Below are 26,781 nucleotides of genomic sequence, written 5' to 3'. Positions count from 1 at the left end.
ATATATATTTAACTAAGAGTTTATTTATTACTGTTACCGTGTTACTTTCTGTATTTATTTAGCTAAAAGTAATTGGGTACATCATATTTATCAAGTGATTGGTTAGTCTTATTCCTTACATCATATTTATAGAGTGATTGGTTAGTCTTATTTTTTTTTTACTTCATATTTATAAAGTGATTGGTTAGTCTTATATTTTACAACATATTTATAAAGAGATTGTTTATTCCTATTTTTTACATCATATTTATACAATGATTGGTCAGTCTTTTTACATCATATGCATGAAGTGATTGTTCGTCTTATATTTTTACATCATATTAATAAAGTGATTGGTTAGTCTTATTTTCTACAACATATTTATAAAGTCATTGGTTAGTCCTTTTACATCATATTTATTAAGTGATTTGTTAGTCTTAAATTTAACAACATATTTATAAAGTGATCCATTATTCTTATTTTTTACAACATAATTCTACAGTGATTGGCAAGTCTTACTTTTTTAAAACATATTTATAAAGTGATTGGTTAGTCTTGTTTTTTACATCATGTTTATGAAGTGATCGGTTAGTCTTATTTTTTACATCATGTTTATAAAGTGATCGGTTAGCCCTGTCAGTTGCAGTGAGGCAAATGTTTGTTTGTTGCTGATGTGCTGACATTTCAGTTCTGTGGGAAGTACAGGTGATTTATTTAGATTTTTTGAAGTTTGTATTATGAAATGTCAAGAAATATAATTTGTTTTAATAAGCCACGCCCACTTGAATCAATCATTTATGCATCGACTGAGACATGACGCTAGATTTTCTGGAGACCAAGTTTCATACAAATCCATGCAGCTATAGGTCCTTGACTCACGTTCAGATTATGAGATTAAGTATTCTCAATAAATTTACTGTTCATCATTTAATATTAGCTATCACCAAAAAAATGACTAGTTAAACCAGAGTTCGGGGCACCACCATACCAGACGGAGTGCCAACTTATATAAAATTCCCATTCATTTAGTTTGATATTACTAAACTACTTATTAAGTTTAAAAGCTAGAGCTGCTGCCCATGCAACACAATCCCGGATAAGCAGTTGAAGATGAGTGAGTGAGTGAGTAAGTATGGGTTAAACGCCAATTTATGTAATAGTTAACTCAGTTGAAGTATTTTAAGATATTTTCCTAGAAGAGTCTTGCACATTCATCTTTGTGTAATATTAAATAAACAGACATATTGTAAACACAAACATTTATTAACAAGTTATTTATTAACAAGTCATTTATTAACAAGTTATTAACAAGTTAATAAATGCATAAATAAAACACAAGTTTGAGTCCAGTCCAAGATGGTGTCCAGTAGGAGGCTGAAGAAGAGTAGAGATCCAGACGAAGGGAAGAGTGGGTGAAGAATAGTGTCCTTCTGTCTTGTACAGCGCAGCACCCCCCCCCCCCCCTCCCCCCAATATAATGGTAAGGGAAACACTAGTAACTATTAGGAATACAGAGGTTATTAATATTCTCAAATCGCTTTAGCTAAATTTGGATAATGAATCAAATAACACCACTTTGTACTAGTTTGTAAGTACAGCTCGATGTCTACTCCTGTGGAAGACAAGTGGAGTTCAATGTAACGACTATTGGAAAATTTCGGACGAAAAGAATGTCCAAAAATATGACGAATATTTATATCACACAATTATGAATTATTGCCAACAGTACTAAGCCTCACAAGTGGCACCAATTAAATGTAGGGCCTTGACTCACGTTCAGATTATGAGATTAATTATTCTCAATAAATTTATTGTTAATCAATTCATATTTTACATATTTTACATGAGTTTATGTTCTACCCGTGTCTGCGTTGGTTTTCTCCGGGTTCTCCGGCTTCCTCCCGCAGTCCAAAGACATGAACGTGTTAGGTTAATTGTTGACTCTAAGTTGCCCCAGGTGTGAATATGAGTGTAAATGGTTGTCCGTCTCTGTTTGTCTCTATGTGCCCTGGCGTCCTGTCCAGGGTGTACCCCGCCTCACGCCCCATGTCAGCTCAAGCCCCCTACCCCAAGTTGGGTTTTGCAGTGGTTGTTTCCACAGAATGCTTACTGACATAGTTACAGTACACGATGAGAGGGTTAAAGCATACATCTGCTTTTTGGAGAGAGGGTTGCACTCAAAACTTTTCAACATCTGGCTAAAATCAGTCTCATTCAGATTTCTGTCTGTCAGGAATTCTTCTTAGAGGCAGTGACTTCTATGTTTAAATACTCGGATGCTTTCTGATTGGAAGTGACTGGAGATGCTTTTAGCAACCAATGAACATATTAGTGAGGGCTTTACTAGCTGAGACCTTCCTTAGTGGTAAGTAACTAAGAATATAAATACATGGTTAACGTGTTAAATCAAATAAATATGTGGTGCAACCCATTCCAGATCCCTGAGTAGAACTCTCTCAAGAGACTGCATGACTAGAGAAAGGTGGTGGAAAACGAGTCTCTGTGGAAGACATTCAACAAGTAATTACTGAGGGATTTCATGTTATGTCTTTGCAGGTTTGCTTCTTCTTGATTCCTCTTCCTAACAAGCTCTCCTGGGATTTTTACCCAAGTCACCTCAGAAAAGCATCAGCTGCATTTTGAATAGTGCTGTCCCTCATTTAACACTAACTTCACTGGTCTTTGCACAAGGTGAAACATGCAGGGAGAGATCAATGCATGTTTTGTTCCACCTCCTAATATCACTAATACATTCATCATCTCAGTCTTTATTCCTATGCACAAAGAAAATAAATGTATCAGTTTAGTAAGCTAAGGTTAGCCAGTTCACCACCAATAAAAAATGTGTAATGGAAATACGACATGTGTCTGTTGGGGTGGGCACAAGTTGTTATAAACTCCATTTATAATCTAATGTTCGCTTATGTTGTGGAGCTGAAGAGAGGTGAGGCACTCAGGAGCGTCATATCTTGTGGATTTTTCCATGGAATGTGTCCAGAGTTTTGTACACAGAAGTCAGTCCACAGGCTGTTATAGGCAACCACTAAAGACATGGAATATCTCATTTTTTAAGTTACATAACCACCTGTTTGTCCATTCGCACTAAAAAATGATTAATACATGTAAAAAGTTACACAGAGAACCTCTAACTGTCGGAGTTTGTGGCATAGCTTATTGTTAATTGCAACAATCTGCAGCACAGTCTCTCCCTTTCTCTCTGTCTCTGTGAAATGAAGCTGCCTTCAAATGCAGTAGATTTTTCGGAAATCTGAGATCATAAAAATAATCTGACGGAAAACAACACCTGAAGCTCTGTATGTAACGAGCTGGGACAGACTGTCTCTGCTGTCTGTCGGCAGCTCCTGAGCCGAGTGACAGCAGAAATTGACTATACCAAAATAGTTTTCGTATCAGCTCCATGGGAAGAAATCATAGTTTAACTTCTGATCAGTCAGCGTAGATACGGTTCATATGTTTAACACACATATACAGACTGATCTGATCAGTCAGTGTAGATATGGTTCACATGTTTAAAACACATATACAGCGGGAGAAAACTCGGGTTCCTCTTAATAAAATGTACGTATCTGTTCTGTGAGATGAGTGAGTGATGGTGGTCACGCCGATTCTTATCATGCTCTCTGCGGAGCAGTTCCTGTATGTTGACAGGCGCGGGGCGGGGCCCTTTTTGGGGGGGTTACTTTACCTCTGTGAGTACCGTAGGCTACACCGCGGCTAACCCAAGTACTATGCAAAGACACCTGCAGCACCACCACAGCTCAAAAAATGAAATTTAAAAATAGTGTGAGAATCTTGTCTCATCTTGTTCTCCTGTACTCAATATTGTGTATCGTCTTGTCAGCTGAGTATATTTTTTAATATTGTACTGTCAAGTTTACCTTCTATCTTGCATCTTCAAAAGTGCACAATAAATATGTGACACTGAATTTGAAACAGCACATTGTAATTTCTTCATCTATTATCAAAGTATGCATTGGTAATACAGTGAAAATGAGTAGAAATGTGAATATTTGGTTAGCATGCTGATTTACGGTGTGTGCCCCAAAATTTCTGATTGCACCCCTAAAATTTTCAGTTGGGTACCACAGTACTCCTAGTGAAAAAAGTTATTCTGGAGCCCTGATTTATCTTTTTATTATTATTAACATGGTAAATCTTAAATTTACTTTTTTATGGGCACATCAAGATAAATAATTTTCAGAGAAACCATTCAAGCCATGAGTGTTTTAAGACCACACAACTGCATATTCAAAGTCACATTTCGGATATGTTAAATTACACAATTCTACCATCGTTGTACCATCGTGTCAACATTAAAAAATGTGTTTGCAGCTGACAAAACACATCATCAGATTTAACTTAACACAGTCCTTTCACACCTTATGCATTAAGGTCATTCATTTCCATTTGTAATGAAAAGTGTAATGACATCTTCAAGGTTTTATTTTGTCAAAACATACACACTGTCAGCCCATGAAATTGGCACCCGCCCCCACGCCAAATGCGGATAACTTTTGTGATTGGTTAAACTGTCAATCTACCTGCCACGTTGGCGTGTAGCCAACAAGACAACACAACACTGATCAAGTGTTGTCTTGTCTTGTCTTGTCTTGTCTTGTCTTGTCTTGTGTGTTGTTGACCAATCAGGTAGCCTATTGTTGCTAAACACGCCCTGCCGTTTTCTTTAAATATAAAAAATGAAAAGAAGAAGAAGAAAAATAAGAGGAGAGAGGAGGCTGGCTGCAACAGAACAAGAAGAGGATGAGGAGGACGATTAAGAACAAAAAAATAAAAAAGACGTTTTAATAAGAAGTGAAAAGGGATGGCAAGGTTCGCGACTGGCTTGTGTACAACGCCACAACAGAGGAGATGCACTTTCGGGATTGCTGTGTGTTTGGAGAGTGGAGGAAACAGAGGGGAGTGTCTGCTCCTCCTCTTTTGAGGACTCAGAGCCCTCAGTCTATGCTCTTTGCTCTGTGAAAGGGTTTTTCAATCAGTCTCTGACCTTGACATTACAGTCCCAGCCTGGTCAGTTGCGTACACAAACTGATTAAGCCTCTTGGATGAGAGGTGAAACGTCTTCCTAGACAAATAACCAAGTCCAGTTGCTTTTGACTGAAATTGCTTTGGGGATAACGATGACCTGGACAAATGAGAATATTCAAAGGCATAGTGTAATGTAGTTTGGTTTCTGTTTGGTTATGTTATAGAATAAAAAAATACTTTATTGATCCCAAGCTAGGAAATTGCAGTGTAACAGCAGCATTACACACAGACACATCAAAGCAGTAATATAAAAATACAATATAAAAGATACCTAAAAATAAACATATAATAATATAAGGTGCAGTGGGCAGATTGTGAGAAAAAGATGGAGAGGTGTTGTACAGGAGAACGCTGGGGGGAGGGTTGAGCCGTAAGTGTGTGGGGGTTTGGGGGTGTCGAAGGGGAAGCAGGAGGTGAGCTTAACCTGTTGAAAAACTGGTTATACTGGTTAGCTGTATCCAGGCTCCCAGATGTCTGCCTGTGATGTGCTTCATTCCTGCCCAAACATCCCTCACACTGTTCTGTTATCTACCAAACCTGCTTGTTCTTGTGCTGGGATGTGTAGTCTTATTCTCCCTCCTGTTACCACCTCTGTCCTAAGTAGTTCATTCCCGTCTAACTTCTCTGGTACCCCTGGCCTTGTAACTTGTTCTGGAAGTATTTTTCTATCTTTCCAAATCCATGCTGTATGGCTCTGTCTTTTCTTTCACATTTTTATGCTTTCCTGTGTTAGACGCTCGAATGGGTTTGTACATTTATTTCTATCTGACAATGCTGGCAGGTGGCACAGAGTGTTTAATTTCACATCATACTCATTTGTTTTAGACTGGTGGATCCCTTTTCCTCTTCTCCGACTCCTTTCTGTGGAATCTCGCTTATCGGTACCTGGCTTGGCACGGTTCTGCTCCACAGTCATCCACCTCTGAACTCACAGGAATGTCAGAGTCAGTTTTACCACATTTCTCATCTCCCACTTCTGCCGTTGGGTTCCCTTCATCCTTGATTCGCGTTTTTGTGCAGCACATGATACCACGTGGTGCTCCCTTCGACCTTGACAGCTGTCGGCGTGGCCCTGACCACCTGGTACGGTCCTTCCCACCGCGGTTGATGCCACTTCCTCCGGAACACCTTGATCCACACCAAGTCTCCTGGTTTCATTGGCCACTCCCCCTTCTGCTCCAGGCTCTCCTCTCGTGCTCCTTTGTGTAGATAGTTATATGGATCATAGTTAGATATTTTTTTATATATGCTTTCAGCTCATTTTGAAATTGTTCAAGCGGTGGTCCTTTAAAAGGACCTCTTAGCTGCGGTGCTGGCATAGGTCGACCTGTTAGCATTTCACGCGGTGTTAAATGCGTTATTCTATGCGTTTGCATGCGATAGCTCATTAGTGTTAGTGGCAAAGCATCTATCCAGTTCAGCTTAGTGGTGGCACAGATTTTGTTTAGCTTAGTCTTCAGGGTTCCATTTACTCGCTCAACCATTCCTTGGCTTTGCGGATCATACACTGCTCCTAAACGTTTGATTCTCAACTGTTGTAGGATACCTTTTGCAACTTTCTGCACAAACGCAGACCCATTGTCAGAGCTGATTTCTGATGGAATCCCAAATCGTGGGATTACTTCTCTTATCAGAAATTTGACAATAGTCTCAGCTTAGTCTTTTGATAGTGCTGAATCTGTCGATTACCACAAGCATGTATCTTGCCTTGAACTGATTTTATAACTAGTTGTTTAAATGGACCTTCTGGTACTAGAATATGTCCAACAGGTGTTTCACACCTTTCTTCACATTATTTTGAGCAAATACTTCACATTGGTTTAACACCTCGTTCACCATTGCTTGCATATAAGGCGACCAGTAACCTTGTTGTTGAAGTTTCTTCATCACTTCCAGTGATCTAGACTGTGCACTTCAGAAATTAACATGGACAACAACGTCACTGGGGCCACCAACAAACCGTCTTGTGACCTCCATAACCCTTGTTCACTCATTGTTGCGCCTCGCCTTCCCCAAATGTCTGGTTCATCCTCAGCCGCTTCTTTTTTTATCAAATTTATGTCCTTTTAAATATTTCTACCACTTCTGGAGTGCTTGTGACACTGGCTTTGTGACGTTCCCCAGCCAATAAACTTTAGCCCTTTCTGATTGAATGGCCATTTGACCGTCAAGGGTGTTTTCTACTGAATTTACATATTTTTTGACAACCAAAATTGTCATGTTTAATTTACACAATGCGAGAAGCATTGTGTAAATTAAACATGACAATTCTGTGCTCCAATCAAATTGGCAGTTGTTTGTTTCGCAACCAGAATTGTGATTTTAATTTCTTCGTCTTCTGTGGTTATTTTCACTGGAGCCATTATTTGAATTAGCTGCTTTTGTCTTGAGAATCGTACTGTCTCAACAAATCTGTCTGACATGGGGAGGTGCGTCGCAAACTTTGGACCCACACATGTGTGAGTGGCTCCAGTGTCCACTAGCATTGGTACTTGTCTACCCTCAATTTGAACCTGCAGCATAGGTTCTTCATCAGTCTCCACCGCCAACACTGGAAACTGACCCTCCCCTTTAGGATTATCTGGGCACCCCTAGTATCCAAAATTAGGTCTCCCCCAGGGGCCTGCCGAGCCTCTAGCTCCAAGTTGCATTGTCCTGCCTCTGCCCCCTCTGAACGCATTGTTCTTTGGACATCGGTCTGCAAAATGAACTGGCATGTCGCACTCCCAGCATTCACCACTGGTTCGCCGTGGTCCGTGTCCTCTGTAGGGACCTCCTCTTGAACGAGATGAGTATCAATATCCACCCCGTGCACCACGAGATTGTTGGTATCTATTGGCAGCTCCTGGTGGTTGTTGCGCTGGTGTTAACGCTTGTGCAGGTCGTTGTGGAATCTGATTTTCTTGTATCTCCTGTACCACCATCACTTGTGACTTTTTGTTCTTTCCTTGCAGCTCGTTGAGTTGTAACTGTGTCAGTTTCCACTGCAAGTTTTTGTCAGCTTCCCCTTCTCTTTTTCTGTCTTAACGATGTTTTTCTATCGCATGTACCACATTGTCTCGAAACTGTTGGTGTGACATTGATGCCAGCCCTACCACCTCTTCCAGCTTACTCTGGACTGGGATTGGCATGGCCTCCACAATGGCGTTCCTGAGCAATGTCATCAGCACTGGGCTGCCCTCAATCTCCTTCTCAGTTTCCTGCTTCCACCTTTTCATCTGCCTTGTGATGTACTTTGCTGGGTTCTCAGTCTCTGAGAGCAACTCCGCCTTTAGAGCCTTTGGATCAACTCTCGCGGGGTATTCACTTCGCAGCTCCGTCCACAGTGTGGTACAATATGCGTTGAACTCTGTTCCATCTGCTCTTGGTTCTAACATCCACCCATATTGGCTGTGTTTGAAAAGGTTCTACATTGCTGCCGTCCCAAAACATCTTGCCCAAATCGCTTTTATGTCACCGAGGGCCAGCATTTTTCCCACAGTTTCCTCTTCAAATGTTCTTATCCATTTGCTGGCTCCTTCGTGAATGTCAGGGAGTCTTGAGACAAGACCTGCAAGGTCGACTGTTTGCCACGGAACATAATGCCCCAGGGTGCCCTTTATTAAAATTGGAAATTGGCCTGCCTTATATCTGTCTGGTTTACGTATGTTTGCCCATTTCTTTGATAATCTTGGGATATCCTTAATGTATTCTGGGTATTTGGCCCCCATTATCTCAATTGGTCGTGCAGTCATTGTTGTGTTGCTGTGTTATTATGGCGATGCTAATCTTTGATAACACTTTTGCAGAGGTGAATGCTATTTCTATGTTGTACTGGTGGTAAGTTCAGGCCTAGCTTACCTTGGTTATGCTAAGCTCGTCTTTAGTGATATTTGAAATCAATTGAATGTTAATTATGTTAGTTAATTCTTTAGCTTTAATGCTAGCTAGTTCAGCTTTAGCTATATTGGTTATGCTAAGCTAGGCTATGGCAATACCCACAGTCTAATTTCATATGCTAGTTTTCTTTTAGCTCAATGCTAATTAGCTTAGCCTTAGCTATACTAGTTAGGCTAAGCTAGGCTATGGTAATAGCTGTAATCAATTTTGAATGCTAACACTTAGATTAGCCTTTCAGGTAGCTATGTTATTTGGGCCTATAGCTAACTGCTAGGTCCTTTAAGTTGGTTCACAATTTCACCCTTTTTCTGGCCAGTATTCTTTTTTCCTTTTTGTATCACAGGTGCTGACACAGTCCAATGTTTCAAATTCTTGTTATATCATAGCAAATTTTAAAGAGTTACAGCAGCTTTCCTATATGAACACACAAGACAGCCAGAGGCCTCCCAGCTGACTCAGCCTGTTCAACTTGGAATTAACCTCAAAAACGCTACCCTGAGTCGAGGCTGAGCCTCAACAGGCAAACAACTGTGCGAGATAGGAAAAAAGTTCCTACCTTTTTGGCGCCTTCTGCACAGCCCCTGGAATGGTGAGCTCAGCCGTCGTCCCAGCAAGCAGGTCCAAACCAATCGAACGTCCGGGGACACCAATTTATGGTAGAACAATGTATTATAAAAATAGAAAGGTCTACAAGAAGGAGTCAGCAGAGAAGTCTCACAGCCATCAAGGGGAATTTATTTAATCAAGTTTTAACACACTCATCACAGAGTTCCAAGATTCCAAAATCCAAAATTCGAAATTCCAAGTGTCTCTTAACATAACTTCCCCTCTTATACAAAAAGGCCTTTCCAATACACACCCATACATTTATAATCAGTAGAGTCTACTTTGTGTCCAGATGTCACAATGCCCAAATACAGTTCTATTATTCTCTAAACAGAATGTGTGCTTATCAGGCATATGTCCCCAGTACACGGTGACCTCGTCCTGTTATTCACTTTCTCAATCATGTTTTCTTCCACAGTATAACCGATCTTCCAGATTACACACCAATTTAATAAGCCTCCACCTGACATCAAATGGGGTGTTTTTGTCAGCTGTTCCTTGATGATCCAACTCCTAGTAGTGCATGGTAACACAAAGAATTCACCCAAGATGCTTTCAAAAAAGATCCGGGATAAAGTTGTGGATAGGCACAAGTTAGGAGAAGGATCTAAAAAGATTTCAAAGGCTTTAACTATCCTTCTGAGTACCGTCCAGAGTATTGTCCAAAAGTGGAAGGCATATGGGTCCACCCAGACCTGGCCTAGATCGGGCCGCCCCTCCAAACTGGATGACCGAGCCAGGAAAAGATTGATCAAGGAAGCTACCAAGAGGCCCATGGTGACCTTGAAGGAGTTACAAGTCTTAATGGCAGAGGTTGGTCGATCTGTGCATGTGACAACAATTTCACAAGTTCTACATGTTCAGGGTGGCAAGAAAGAAGCCTCTTCTGAAAAAATGTCACACTGAGTATCCTAAGAAAAACATATTTAAGAACCTGATGCCATGTTGCAAAAGGTTATATGGTCAGATGAGGTCAATATTGAACTGTTTGGGCTGAGCTCAAGGTGCTATGTTTGGCAGAAACAAACACAGCACACCACCCAAAACACCATACCTACAGTGAAGCCTGGTGGTGACAGCATTATGCTATATGGGCTTGTTTCTCTTCAGCAGAGACTGGGCAGTTGGTCAGGATTGAAGGGAAAATGGATGCAGCCAAGTCCACCCAAATTCTTGAGGAAAAGCTGCAGCCCTCTGTTAGACCACCAAAAAAACAACACAGTGACTTAAGGACAGGAAGGTGACTGTCCTAGAGTGGCCTAGTCAGAGCCCTGACCTGAATCATACAGAACATCTGTGGATGGACTTGAAGAGTGCAGTCCATCACCGCTCGCCACATAATTTGACTGGGCTCCAAAAGTTCTGAAGGAAGAATGGGGAAATATTTCCCAATCTAGGTGCACAAAGCTGGTAGAGACAAATCCAAACAGACTGATGATGAAGCAAAGGGTGCCTCCACAAAATATTACATCTGGGGAAAATTGCAGCTGAGTGGGAGAGACAGTTGCAGTGAAGGTATTGCATGTTGCGGAAGGAGGTTCACATAAACATTTACATTCGTTCTGCCATGTAGCTGTACAAGAGGCCCAACTCCTGATGCAGAAAACATCCCTCAAACCATGACACTTTCTTCTCCAAATGTAACTGACTGTAAATGTGACTTCTTTACATACTTTGGGTTCAGTCTTTCCCCAGGCCTACGCCCAACATAATGTTTCCATCAGAACCAAATAAATTGAACGTACTCTCATCACTGAAGTCACTCTGGACCAGTTCTCCTTTGTCCACACAACATGCTCCTCAGCAAAGGCAAGTCTAGCCTTTTATTCTTTCTGCTGATGAGAGGTTTGGTCACTGCAGAGTGGGCTTTCATTCCAAAAAGTCTTAAACTGTAAGACACTGTGTGCAGAGACAGATCCTTGTACTGTTCAGGACTGAACTGGAGACCAACTCCAGCTGCAGTGTTGAGCTGATTCCCCAATTAGAGTCTTCTCATAATCCCGTCCTCTCGTGCACTTGTTTTACGTGGACGACCAGCCTTTTTGAGGGACTTAAATGAATCTGTGTCCTTGTAAAGTTTTAATATTTTTGAAATCAGAGAGTGTGAATGCCCAACCTCTCTATGGGCTGGCTGAGAGGGTCATCCTGCATCCTGGCATCTTGCAAAGTAACCAGGAGAGCTGCCAGATAAATAGGGTGTGTCTAACAATAAGTAAATCGTCACCAGGTGCCAGAATAACACCAAGAACTGGGAGGGTCTGAAAGTGTTCTCTAATTTTGCTCACTGCCTTTTTTCACAAAATAAAGGTTTTTGTTGAAGTGCCTTGGTCATTTAAAAAACATGCTAATACAGCAGTGGTAAAGCTACAGCTGATATCCTATCAAATTCTGAACGATAAAAAAATAACACAACAGTTTGTGTATATTACCGTCAATGTTACCTAGGACCGCTGGATGACACAAGAGAGGCTATGTCTTCCGATGTCATCAGAGGTTCTGTTCCTACGGAATCTATTGTGGATCACGAGGATTACGGATGACAGAGCGCTTCACTAGTAACATCCTGTGACCCTCCTGAAGAACTCTTCGAAGTGTCAGCCAAATCAGAGGAAGTGGTGGAGAGGAACAGAACCTCTGATGACCACGGAAGATATAGCCTCTCTCGGGTCTTACAGGGGTCACAGGCAAGGTTGTTGGTATGCATACACTACATCAGAGGAGGATTTAGAAAAAAAAACATGATTTTTAACAAATAAATTAAGCCAGTAGTGTTACATATTATCATGTCTGAAAAGGGCATAGGTAGGTATTGATCAGCTCTGAATTCTTCTGACTTTCTGTATTTCAGTTTATTACTACAACTTTGGGTGGAAGGATTATGGTGTGGCGTCTCTGACTACTATCCTTGACATGGTGAAAGTCATGTCATTTGCTGTCCAAGAGGGGAAAATGGCTGTCCACTGCCATGCTGGCCTTGGAAGAACTGGTTTGTAACACATGCAATTTGGCATTGCTTGTATCCTCATTTATGCTTGTTAAATATCAGTTTTGTATTTTTTCATTTTTCATCATCCAGGTGTGTTGTTGGCTTGTTACTTGGTTTTCACGTCCCGGATGAGCGCTGACCAAGCCATCCTGTTTGTGCGAGCCAAGAGACCAAACTCCATCCAGACCAGAGGCCAGCTGTTGTGTGTCAGGGAGTTCGCCCAATTTCTGGTTCCTCTCCGAAGCATTTTCTCCTGTGCAGAACCTAAAGCCAGTGCTGTAACCTTGTCCCAGTACCTGACCCGGCAACGCCACCTTTTACACGGTTATGAGGCTCGACAAATGAAAAATGTGCCAAAGATCATCCAGCTGGTGTGCAGGCTCCTTCTCAGCATTGCAGCCAACAGACAGGTGGTGATTAAGGAGGAGTGGCTGGAGATCCCTGACCTCACAGCCGAAGTGGAGAAGACCGTGTCCCAGCAGGCTCTTAAGCAGCTTGGAAAGGAGATGAGAGGAAAAGGGATTCCCATTCCACCTTGTTCATCTCATCCTCTTAGCCCTCCTGCTCTGCAGTCCAGACCTCCTCATGATCAACCTCTCGCCAGTGATAATGAGCTTGACCCTCTGTGGAGGCAGCAGAATATAGAAAGCTCTCTGAAGTCATCCCTGTTTGACAACAGGAGCCTGAGTTACAGTGATCCTGTCCTTGACAAACTAGGACCACGGCAGCACCATTTAGGAAATCTGAAAAGCAACAAACCAATCAACTGCCTGATCAAACGTTCCTTGTCTCATAACAGTCTTACAAACTATATCCCTCCCAGATTTTATGACTTCTCTCCTCAGGACATTGTTAGCAGCATTCAGGGCTCCAATACAGATGCAAAGCAAGATACAGGGTCCTCTTTGTTAAAAAAGCAGGGCCATCAGAGTTTGTCTTCAGATCTGTCCGAGCAGGGGAACAAATCTCACTGTAACACCAAGCTGCCAGCCTTATTAAACAGTGAGGAGCAGAAAGATATGGATGTGTCAGTGGGTGGAGCAGATAGAGGGAATGTCAAAGAGGCTCCCTACATCACCTTCCAGGGTGAGCTCTCCCCAGAGAACAGATGCCTGCTGGTGGCCAAAGCTCTGGCCATGGACCTAACAGACAAGGATTTTACCTCCAAGGTCTCAATGTGGCAGGTAATGTACCCCATAATACTCTCATATATTCCATGTAGTAATAAAAATACTCCTGTGCTGTTATTCTGGACACAAGTTAGGAGTGAGCCCCAGTATGTATCAGTAAGGAGCCAGCCAGCGCCATGTGTAATTGGCATTATCAACAGCCTTAAACGGTGTTCACCCTTCATTAAAAGCTATATTTAAAAAAATAATAATAATAATACACCCACGTGGCATTTTTAGGGGTACATAATGAAAGTATTGCTTTTCCATAAAAAATGTATTTAGTCTGAATTATAATTAATATTTTAAAAATGTTTTGACGGGTTTGACAATGACTTTCTTTCACATTCTGTTTACATTATTTCAGCCAATAGCGTTGGGCATTTTTGTTGCTACTACAATCTTGAGACACTAGATGGCGGTTTTCTGCTCATTCTCCAATATTATTCAATCTTTAATATGCTAAATATAGCAAACACTGCCGCTGGCCCCTGGGGCCGCATCGACCGTCATCGACTGCAGGTAACACGCTGACTATAAATAAGCATACAACCACTCTTAACAAAAATATAACACGAGCAGTTTCCTCCATCACCAAGAACACACAACATCTTATATTACATCACCAACTCTGTTTATTGCCTCTGTTCTGGCATTGATGCTTAATTTGACTCGTTGACGTAAACACACCATATCAATGTAACAATCAAGAAAAGAGAAAAGACAAACAGATGGACAGAGAGAGACAAAGACAGACAAAAAAGACAGAGAGACAGACACACTTCCAGAGATGCAAGCAACCAAAAAGTCACAGTAACTATAATAATATCTATAGCAATGTGAACACGACCCACATGCCATGGCAGCCAATACAGCAGAACAGCAGTAACAAGCACAGCCAAGGTTATGGAACACGAAAATGATAACAATTATGGTGGCAAACATGATAAATGATGAGTGGCGGCAATAGCAGCTGCGATACAGCTAGACATACCACTGATGGTGTTTTTATGGCTACAAATTTTATAGTTCATAAGACTAGTGATAGTATATATGACTAATAGTTATAATAGTAGCAGGAAGCGTCATGCAGGTCCACGGCAGCAGGTACCACCACGATCAGCAGAGACCTGCGACATGACAAAGCACAAACAACTCCGGGGAAGAAGTTGAATTAGTTACATGCATTAATGAGACATGAATGATACAGACAGAAAGGAGAGAAGCTCAGGGTATCAGGAAAAGTATTATCCCCCGGCAGACTAGGCCTATAGCAGCATCATTAAGCAGAACAAAATCAACTTACACTAAACATTTTTCAAGTGTGACACGCAGGGCATCTGTTAGCTCCCTCTTCTGCTACTATTTTAGATTTCTAGCTGGGCACAAAAATCAGACTGCAGAGTAGCAGCCTGGATTTGAACGTCACTGTCAGTCAAACTCCTCTGCAATACTTGTTTTTATGGTGCGATTTGCTGGAGTGGATGGGTTCAAACAGGCTTAAACAGATTTCGGTCTTCTGTCTGCTGGAATTCTTTTTTGTTGTTGCGATTACGATCTTGAGACACTAGATGGTGGTGTTCTGCTTATTCTCCACATTCAACATTTAAATAAATCACCTGAAAACAACACCAGTCCCTTACTGTGAAAGCAAACAGATCTCTACACACATCACTACTCAGTTATTACACGATGCTGACAGTCGGATTTCTCCGTATCTCAAACTTTTCTTCGACCAGCTAAGATGGACGGTAAGGCGCTGCAGTGTTTCAGTGGAATTAATAAATTAGTGGCTTATTAGATGTATTTGCTCCAATAAACGTAGGGAATCTTAGCCTGCATGCAAGTATTTTAGCTTAACATTGTTGGAACAGAGCAGCTATTATTAATATACCTGCTCTGTACTGCATTGTATTGTATTGTTTTGTATCGTACTGTATTGTTCTAGCTCTTAACCATCACATCACCATGTGGTTGCCTCTGATTACACCAGAGAAGTAAAACACAGAAGTCGTGTTGCCTAATTGCACTAGCGAGGTGCCAATTTTTCATGAACTTCTTTAACTCAGTGGGATCTAAAAGCAACTGGTGAAGTGGGCTGCCTGCCCAGGAGTTAGTAAGCTCTCCCTGGACATTCGGCTCCAGGGCCGGAATTAAACTCACCTCCCTGTGGTGGTTCTTTATCCCAGGGTGACGGATCCCTCTCACAGGCTGCGACATAATGGCCGTGTGCGAGTCCTGTCTCCCCAACCTCTTAAAACTGAGGGAGAACGTCTCTGACCTGAAGGCTGACCTCAGGGAGAGGGACAAAATCCGCCTGGATCCCTCCACAGTCGCAATGACCCAGGCGAAGCTTGTCGCCCATCTTAGGGCTTACGGAGCTGGTACCGGACCATGACCGGCTCCATCACCTACGGATCTCCGGCACCAGCACTCACCGAGTCCCACTGGCACCACCAGGGAGCCAAGTCCAAGTCTTCGGCACCCCTGAGCTCCTGCCTTCGCCCTGCGGAGTGGCAGTGCTCCATCAGGGAGGATGGAGCGGTGGCTCCGGTTCAGGTCAGCTCAACTCCACTCAAGCCGAGTGAACCCTGTTCAGTGGTGAACAGGGGCACTGGGGCTCTCCCATCTCTCCCTCCTCCATCTCCGGATCTACCACTGGATAACAGGTATGACGTCCTAAGCCTGCAGGATTTCCCTCCGCTGGGTGTGCGCTCCAGCTCGTCCCCGGGATCCGTCCATCCAGCCGGTCGTGGCTCTTGCTGACCAAGGAGCCGGGGTCTGCTCGCCCAACCCAATCCCTCTCCTCCGTCTCGGTCAGAAGCAGCCGCAGGGCGGCGCACCTCCAGGAACCCCTTGGAACAGCGCATTCCCTCCATGCTCGTTGTCGGGACCTCGATGGTCAGGCATGTGAGGGTAGGCAGCGGCCAGACTCTCTGCCGCCGCATACGCCAGGGAGGTTTATTCCTCCACCCTCCAGCTGTGTTCACAGTACAACTCGGCCTCCACGCTGGTCCTGCAGGCCGGTACCAATGATTTAAAGAACTGCCAGTCTGAGGTTCTCAAGCAGAACTCCAGGTCCATGGTAAACAGCCTGCTAGACACGGGGAAGCGACTGATTATTTCCGGCCCGCTTCCCCCGCTGGGTTCCCCCACTGCACCCCCACAGGTGTAGCCGCCTCCGCCGGCTTAAAGAATACTGCCTGGGAAAAAGTATTCCATTTGTGGACAACTCTACGGCTTTTTATAACAGACCAAGGCTTTTTAAACATGACGGCCTGCACCCTAACCAGGAGGGGTCAAGACTTATATCTGCCAACACTGACCTGACTGTCCAGTCCTGCACCACCACCACCTCCTGACAACATTCCAGTGTTGGGATCAGAATGCAGAGTCACAGTTTAATACACCTCTTTGTGCTGCCCTTACCACAGACGCAAAGGAAGCAAAGTTGCAGTCTTACCCACCTCTCCGCGTGCTCTGTGGAGCACTTTCCAGCTCAGTAGCCTATAAAATTGCTGTGTGCCTCACAGTCATCTAAATTAATGAAATCAAAAATGAACTGAAGAGGAGCTATACAGAAAAACTTGATACAACTCAAAACAAAATATGCGATAATGCCACAATATCAGAAAATAACATGTGGACTTTTAAACATCAGATCTCTGCCATTTTAAGCTGTATTAGTAAATGATCTGTTATCAGATAACCATATTGATTTACTTTGTCTGACTGAAACCTGGCTGTGTCATGAATAATATGTTAGCCTAAATGAATCCACTCCTCCCAGTCATATTAATACTCATATTCCTCGAGGCAGTGGTCGAGGAGGAGGCGTTGCAGCTATTTATGACTCAGGCCTATTAATCAACCCCAAACCTAAACCAAATTATAATTCATTTGAATGCCTTGCTCTTTGTCTTTCCCATACAAGCTGGAAAACTGTGCAGGCAATTATACTTGTTATAGTGTAGGGTGATCCTGGTCAGAGTTTCCGTCAAATTTAGTCCTTAAATCTGATAAAGTAATTATTGTAGGAGATTTTAATTTTCATGTGGACGTTGATAATAATAACCTTAGTATTGCGTTTTTCTCTCTTTTAGTCAGAGTGTACATAATTCTACTCACTGTTTTAATCACTCTATCTACCTTGTTTTGGCTTATAGTTAGTGTTGTTTTTGGCGGCCTGTCTTACTTTTAGTCTAGTCTAGTTTTAGTCGACTAAAAGTCTGAGAGTTTTAGTCTAGTTTTAGTCGACTAAAAGTCTGAGAGTTTTAGTCTAGTTTTTGTCGACTAAAAGTCTGAAAGTTTTAGTCGACTAAAACTTATGACATTTTAGTCTAGTTTTAGTCGACGAAAATTGTATATTAGTAAAATTAGTACCTAGTAGTATTGACGAAACCAACATTTTGTTTTAGCCAAACCCATGCAGATATCTTAAGTTTACAGCATGTACATATCTAGAATAAATAATCCAATTTATGTTGATGCTAAATTCAGTTCAGTGTGATTTGCTCTGTGAAATACAAAACTAGTGAAAGTATTTGGTCAACAAGTGGAAGTTTAGTGCACTTAGAGTGAGCCAGTCAGGTAGGAACTAAAAACACACTTTACACTCTCTCACAAATAAATACACAAACACGCTAGCCGCGCGCGCGCACACACACACACACTAACACACACACGCACGCTAGTCTCTCTCACAAACATGCTAGTCTCTCACACACACGCGCGCGCACACACACACACGCGCTAGTCTCTCTCTCAAACATGCTAGTCTCTCACGCACACGCGCGCGCACACATACACACACACCTCCAGTGGCTAACGCCAAAGCTAGCGTTAAAACCCGACACATTAACCGTAGCATCATGTCGCATGAGCTTAATAAAACAGAAAGTATCGTCGCGTTATGTCTTGACTTACCTAAAGTTCATTATGGGATGCCCTGGGGTGTCTCTTAAGATCTGTGGTGTTTTTTCCTGTGATTTTTCGGCTGCATTACTCTCTCTCTTTTTCCACAACACATTCCGTTTTGCTTTCCACGTCTATGTAATGAAAGTGTTTCTTCTTTTCCTCTCAAACACGAGCCCCTTCTGGTGTCACACTTTGTTCTCATGTTTCTTTAGTTTAGTTAACTTAACGGTAACACTGCCCCACAGCAGCGGCAGCTTCAGAATCCAAATATTGCGCGTGTGGGGATTGAGGAAGTGACGTCGCCCAGACGCGAGACTGGGAGAAAACTTCAAAATTATAATTATAATAATGTGACTAAACGAGACGAAACAACATTATTTCGTCTCGTTTTTGTCAACGAAAATGAAGAGACATTTCGTCTCATTTTTATTTGTCAAAGAAATTGCTTTATATATTTCGTCTTAGTCATCGTCACATGCCCAGCATTTTTCGTTTCGTCTCGTCTAGTTTTCGTCATGTGATAGAGGTTCGTTGACAAAGATATTTCGTAATCATTTTCGTTGACGAAAGCAACACTACTTATAGTGTGGAAATTAATGACTTAATAGTCTTTCCACAGAATCCTATTATATCAGACCATTATTTTATACCTTTTGAATTCATATTACAGGACTACTCACTTCTGGGCAAAAGTTTCGACACTAGATGTTTATCTGATAGTGCTGTAGCTAAATTTAAGGAAGCGATTTCATCTGCATTTAATTTAATGCCCTATCCTAATATTCAAGATTCCTGTACTAACGTTAGTTTCTCTGAAATTGATCACCTTGTTGACAGTGTTACAGGCTCACTACGAACAACACTCGACTCTGTAGCTCCTTTAAAAAAGAAGATAATGAAACAGAGGAAGTTAGCTCCATGGTATAACTCACAAACCCATGAATTAAAACAAGTATTGTGAAAATTGGAAAGTAAATGGCGTTCCACTAAATTGGAGGAATCTTGCTTAGTTTGGCAAGAAAGTCTAAAAACATATAGGAAGGCCCTCCGTAATGCCAGAGCAGCCTATTACTCATCTTTAATAGAGGAGAATAAGAACAATCAGGCCCGGAGTGGCTAATCGGGAGGACCGGGACAATTCCCGGTGGGCCGGTCTGACTTTTGGGCCGCGAGGGCCGGTGTTCAATTATTATTTTTATTTATTTTGTGCCGGTGTTCAGTCATGGCACTGAGTGGATTGGGTATCACGTGTATGCTGTTACCGCTGTCGCTGGTCATATCAGAGAGCTGGCGATCTGTTAGATCATGCCAATGAAACTGGGACGCGGACGCAGGTTAAGGGCACGGCCACCAACAAGAAACAGACGCAGACGCAGCCTGATGTAACGTACGTGTCGTGCACTAGTCCGCACACTTCAGTGGTGTTTGCCTAGCTCCAACCACAGATGTACAAGGAAAATAATAACCCAAAATGGAAAATAAAAAGAGCAAGGGTGGCGCAGAAAAAGCGAGGATTATGAAGAGAAAAGCCCTGGAGACAGATGCAGCCAAATGTGCAAAAAACGGCAACTCTCCTCTCACACTCGGTGAAAGCGTCTGGCAGTGCGCAAATTCTCTGTGATAGTGTCTTATAACGATCATATAATAGTATAATATAATTTTATATATAATATCACGGCCAAAAGCTCTGTGCGCCTCCGGATGGCCGTAGCACGAGGAGCTCTCGTAAGGATTGGGTTTCGCAGGGTTTGTCTACCGGCGTTGCTGTGTTACTAATAATTAATTTCTTTCGGTGTTTCGGTTTTCGGCCTTGGTTTCCTCATTTTTGGTTTCGGCCAAGAATTTTCATTTCGGTGTATCCCTAGTTGTAACATATAGCCTGTCTAACCTAACGTTACATAATTTAAATAATATTATGATGCAACGCCACATAACTGGCCACAAACTTTGATTTGTAGCCCCTCAGATACAAGATGCATCACCAAGCACCAGCCATCAGCCCACAGGTCCAGAGTTTGCAGGTAGGATTGCTCATTAAGTGAATATTATTAGAATTAATATAATGAAGAGTATGGTGTAGACCTAGCCTGGTCCTACCAGACTCGTACTTCATTTCATTTGCACAGAGAGTCTGGACCTACTCAATTGATAAACGTTAACTCACTTGGAAGGCAGGTGTCTGTTGAAATTTAAAACTATTGGATCTGCCCAGTGCCACTCTGGATCTGCCATAACCAATCGCTAACGTTTGGCCGGGAATCACGTTGCGCGCAGGCTGTAAACAAACCAAACACTGCATGAAGATGTAAACGAGAGCTGATTGGACCCAGATTGCAATTGATGATGATAGAGGATATAGCACTACAATAATGAAACTGACTTGAATTTTTGACATGAAAAAGGGGAGATTTGTGACGAGATTTATGAACATTTTTATGATTTAGAGTCAGAGGCAGAGCCAGGAGCCAGTGGTGAGGAAGAAACAGGTGAGCTAGTGTGTGAACAAGCAAGCATCAGTTCCAATAAAACCACTTTCTTTGCCCAAATGATAGTAGTGGCCCGTTATACTTTTGATCATTAGTAATAGTAAGAATTACAGTAGGAATTACAAGGCTTTAGAGAACAGTGCACTATTGTATGCTTAACATATAAAGTTATAATTACATTATTTTAATATAATAGGTCGTGATCTAAAGTGGGCCGGTCTGAGGTATGAAACTCCAGGGCTGAAAATGAGTCCCCGTCCGGCCCTGAGAAAAATCCTAGATTTCTTTTCATCACTGTAGCCAGGCAGAGAGCCACAGCTCTATTGAGCCATGTATTCCTATTACCCTCAGTAGTAATGACTTCATGACCTTCTTTAATGATAATATTATAACTATAAGAGACAAAATCAACTTGCTTCACACTATTTTTTCTTCAAACCTAGGAACCTTAGAAACAACTGTATGACCTGATTTATTCTTGGACTGCTTTTCCACACTTGACCTTAACCAATTAACCTCTACTATTTCGGCATCAAAGTCTTCTACTTGTCCCTTAGTCTCAATTCTAACTAGGTTACTTAGTTAGCCCCCCTGTACTAGATATGATTAATATGTCTTTATCAGCAAGTTATGTACCACAGTCTTTTAAAGAAGCTTTAATTAAACCTCTTCTTAAAAAGCCCGGTCTTGACCAGAGGTTCTAGCCAACTATAGACATATATCTTACCTTCCTTTTCTCTCTAAAATCCTCGGGAAAGTAGTCGCCAATCAGCTGTGTGACTTTTTACATAATAATGAGTTATTTGAGGACTTCAAGTCAGGATTTAGAGCGAATCATAGCACTGAGACAGCACTGGTAAAAATTACTAAGAACCTTCTAATAGCTTCAGACAAAGGACTTATCTTTGTACTTGTTTTACTAGATCTTGGTGCTGCCTTCGACACTATTGACCGTCCCATCCTGTTAAAGAGACTGGAGCATCTAATTGGCATTAAAGGAACCGCTGGTTTAAGTCATATTTATCAGATAGATCTCAGTTTGTACATGTTAATGACAAATCCTCCATGCACACAAAAGTCAGTCACAGAGTCCCAGAGGGTTCTCTCCTTAGACCGATTCTATTCACGATTCAAGATTCAAGATTCAAGAAGCTTTATTTATCCCAAGGGAAATTATTTTGCAACAGTTTCAATACAAAGGTGGGAAAGGGTCAGAGTAACAATAAGCATAAACATAAATCAAATCAAAATAAAGCTGACGTAAAATAAATCAAGCAATGAACTAAGTGTGACAGAGTGCAACAGACATCGTGGTTAAGCGTAGGTATATACAATATACAACAATACGCACTGTGCAGTTTCGCAGCAGATTGAAATTAAATAAGTACAAACTAAATAAGTGAGGAGCGATAAGTTATAAGTGTTAAAAATGTTAAAAATGTAGCATTTCCTACAGAACTAAGTGACAGTATGGCACAGTGGAGTGTAGCAGCATTTCGTACTGAAGTAAGTTACAGTAAGTTACAGTAAACCACAGTGAAATGTAGCAGCATGTCCTGAAGCACAGTAAGTGTAGCAGCATAGTTACAGTCCCATTAAATAAATAAATAAAGTGATGTAGTGGTGATATAAAGAGACAGTGTAAAGTGTAGCAGCAGTAAGTTACAGTACCACAAAATAAGTGATGTAGTGGTGGTATAAAGTGACAGTGTAGTATAGCAGCATTACTTACTGAAGTACGTGACAGTACAACTGAATAAAGTGGTGCAGTGATGGTATAAAGTGACATTTTCAGGATACAGTGTCTCCACTGTTCCTTACATGACCGGGGGGAGATGAATTATAAAGTTTGATGGCCGCCGGAAGAAAAGACTTCCTCATGCGTTCAGTATTACACCGGGGGAGAATGAGTCTATGACTGAAGGTGCTTCTGCTGGAAGTCAGCAGATGGTGGAAGTGTGAGAGTTGTTGTCCAGGATGCTGTGCAGTTTAGACAGCATCCGCCTCTCAGACACCGCCACCAAAGAGTCCAGTTAGACCCCCAGGACGGAGCCAGCCTTCCTGACGATCTTACCGATCCTCTTGGCGTCTGCTGCCCTCAGTCTGCTGCCCCAGCACACAACAGCAAAGAAGATGGCACTGGCTACCATCGACTGATAGAACATCCTCAGCATGGTGTTACAAACATTGAATGACCGGAGCCTCCTCGGGAAATAGAGCCGACTCTGGCCCTTCTTGTAAACAGCCTCAGTGTTCTTGGACCAGTCCAGTTTGTTGTCTAGGTATACTCCAAGGTATTTGTAATCCTGGACAACATCCACAGTCACGCCGATGATGGAGATGGGTGTGGGGGCAGATTTACTCCTTCGGAAATCCACCACTAGCTCCTTAGTCTTGGTGGCGTTTAGAATCAGGTGATTAGCTGCACACCAGTCGATGAAGGAGTCCACAACGCCCCTGTACTCCTCCTCCTTCCCCTCAGTGACACAGCCAACAATTGCAGAATCGTCAGCAAACTTCTGCAGGTGGCAGGACTCAGAGAGGAACTGAAAGTCTGAGGTGTACAGGGTGAACAGAAATGGGGAAAGAACAATACCCTGTGGAGCTCCAGTGCTGCTGACCACAGTGTCAGACACTCCGTCCTGCAGTCTGACATACTGTGGTCGACCCGTCAAGTAATCCGTAATCCAGGAAACCAGGGGAGGGTCCACCTGCATCGCCGTCAGCTTACGTCCCAGCAGAGCAGGCCGGATGGTATTGAACGCACTGGAGAAGTCCATGAACAAGATTCTCACTGTGGTTCCCGGTCTGTCCAGGTGGGCGCAGGCACGGTTGAGCAGGAAGATGATAGCGTCCTCCACACCTAGTCTCGGCTGGTAGGCAAACTGTAGAGGGTCCAGTGATGAGCTGACCAGGGGCCAAAGAAGTGAAAGGACCAGCCTCTCCAGGGACTTCATCAGGTGCGATGTCAGCGCCACCGGTCTGTAGTCTACGGAGGTGCTGGGACGCACCTTCTTTGGTACTGGTACCAGGCAGGATGTCTTCCACAGCACAGGGACCTTCTCAAGACTCAGGCTGAGGTTGTAGATGTACTGCAGGACTCCACACAGCTGGATCGCACATGTTTTGAGAACCCTCGGGCTGACACCGTCGGGACCTGCTGCCTTGCCTGGGCGGAGTCTGCACAGCTCCTTCCTCACCTGCTCTGCAGTGAAGGTCTGTCTGCTGTGTGTGTTGGTGGGGGTTGAGAGAGGTGATGGCGGGGGGGAGGGGACAGGTAGGGCAAAATCAGGAAGGAATTGAGGGGGAGTTGTCAGCAGGGTTGGAGGTTTGGAGGTGGATGGTTGTGGAGGAGCCGTGGGGGGGGGGGGGGGGGGGGTGATCCAGAGCCCTTTCGTCAAATCTGTTGAAGAACAGATTCAGCTCATTGGCACGTTCAGTACCACCTCCTACTGTCTGGCTACCAGATGGTTTGTAGCCAGTGATGCTCCTCATGCCGCTCCACACGTCCTTTAAATTGTTCTGCTGGAGTTTGTGCTCCAGCTTCCTCCTGTAGGTGTCTTTGCCCTGTTGGATCCTCTCCTTAAGCTCCCTCTGGACCTGCCTCATCTGCTCTCTGTCCCCTTCTCTGAAGGCATTCAGCAGGACCTTGATGTCTCTGGTGACCCACGGCTTGTTATTTGGGAAACAGCGTACAGTCACTGTAGGAACAACGCTGTCCACACAGAAATTGATGTATCCTGTTATGCAGTCCGTGAGATCATCAAGGTCCTCCCCATGTGAATTACAGAGCAAATCCCAGTCTGTGAGTTCAAAGCAACCCTGTAAAGCTTCGTCAGTCTCCTGTGACCATCTCCTCACAGTCCTGGTGGTCACAGGAAGCCGCTGGACTTGGTGCTTATACAGGGGCTGCAGATGGATGAGGTTGTGGTCTGATCTTCCAAGAGGAGGAAGGGCAGTGGAGCTGTAAGCCTCCTTAACGTTAGCATACAGCAGGTCCAGTGTCTTGTTTTCCCTGGTGGGACAGTCCACAAACTGCTTGAAAGTGGGCAGTGTTGCAGCCAGAGTGATGTGGTTGAAGTCCCCAGATATTGCAATGAATGCGTCTGGGTGCCGTGTCTGAAGGCCCGCGACGACGGTGTGGATGACATCACTCGCGCGCGCCGCGTTTGCAGTCGGAGGAATGTAAACAACCAGAACGATCACGTGTGAAAACTCCCTCGGCAGGTAGTAAGGCCGAAGACTCACGGCAAGCAGCTCAATGTCCGGGCTACACACACGCTCCTTTTCAGTAACGTGTCCAGGATGACACCACTTGTTGTTAATAAGAATAGCAAGTCCCCCACCTTTTCTCTTGCCACTCTCACGGTGACTCCTGTCCGCCCGAACAGTCTGAAAGCCGTCCACAGTTACGTTAGAGTCCGGGATGTCCTCGTGGAGCCATGTCTCTGTGAAACACAGCACACTGCTCACACGATAGATCCACTGAGTCTTCACCAGGCCCGCCAGCTCGTCCATCTTATTAGCCAGCGACCTCACGTTCCCCATGGTGATGGAAGGGAGAGATGGTTTGTATCTCCTCTTCTTTTCCCGTTGTTTACGTCCAGCCTTACATCCCCTGTACTTTCTCCTCAGTTTTATGGGGATTTCAGGCCTCTCCCGCATTAGCGCCGTTGGTGCTAGCGACAACAGCTGTTCACCGGTGTAAACAATGGAGCCGCCGCATTGTTGCGTCCAGACGGAGACGCGGTCGGCAAAAATAGTCCCAAGAATGAGACAAACGGACAAAAAACACGTAAGAAAGTTAACGAACATACTTGGCACGACGACTTACAGGAAAAAGCACTAATAAAAAGACAGTAAAATAAGATAAAATAGCAAAAAAGTGCGGAAAGGAGAGGGAGCAACTGTTGCTGGCTGCCGCTTTACACAGCGCTGGAACCGGCACTTCCCTTAGGAAATATTATAAGGAAGCACTTCATAAATTTTCATTGTTATGCTGATACACAATTATATTTGTCGATCAAACCAGAAGAAACCAATCAGTTAGCTAAACTTCAAATGTGCATTAACTAATTAAAAAAACTGGATGACCTGCCATTTTCCGATGTTAAACTCAGTTAAAACTGAAGTTATTGTGCTTGTCCCAGAAGGCCTCCGAAACTCAATATCTAAAGTTATTGTTACTCTGGATGATGTTGTCTTGTCCTCCAGCACCACAGTAAGAAATCTGAGTGTTATTTTGATCAGGATATGTCTTTCGATTCTCCAAAAAACTAACGACAAGGACTGCATATTTTCACCTTCGTAATTTTGCGAAAATTAGGAACACTGTGTCTCAGAAGAATGCAGAAAAACTAGTCCATGCATTCGTTACTTCTAGGCTGGACTACTGCAACTCCCTATTATCAGGCTGCTCCAATAAGTCTGTTAAGAGTCTCAAGTTGGTCCAAAATGCGGCAGCTCTCGTACTAAATAAAACAAATTGAAGAGAACATATTTCTCCTGTATTAGCTTCTTTGCACTGGCTACCTGTAAAATCTAGAATAGAATTTAAAATCCTTCTCCTTACCTACAAAGCTTTTTTTGCCCAGGCTCCGTCGTATCTTAAAGAGCTCATAGTGCTGTATTACCCGACTAGATCGCTGCGCTCTGAGAATGCAGGGCTACTTGTCATTCCTAGAGTCTCCAA

At 43.1% G+C, this 26,781-nt stretch overlaps 1 protein-coding gene across 1 annotated transcript in view; it reads left to right on the top strand.

The window, feature by feature from the left end:
- The window catches only part of ptpdc1a (protein tyrosine phosphatase domain containing 1a), a 75,077-nt gene that overhangs the window by 33,283 nt on the left and 15,013 nt on the right, over nt 1–26,781 (top strand). Inside the window, exons 6-7 of the mRNA XM_083939649.1 lie at nt 12,380–12,517; nt 12,608–13,701. Coding sequence (XP_083795775.1) covers nt 12,380–12,517; nt 12,608–13,701 — 1,232 coding nt within the window. The remainder of the gene's footprint in view (nt 1–12,379; nt 12,518–12,607; nt 13,702–26,781) is intronic.

This window comes from Echiichthys vipera (genome assembly GCF_963691815.1).
Source record: "Echiichthys vipera genome assembly, chromosome: X".
NCBI classification, from domain to species: Eukaryota; Metazoa; Chordata; class Actinopteri; order Perciformes; family Trachinidae; genus Echiichthys; species Echiichthys vipera.
The sequence above is the reverse complement of the archived record's forward strand: the minus strand, read 5'-3'. Positions and strand labels throughout refer to the sequence as shown.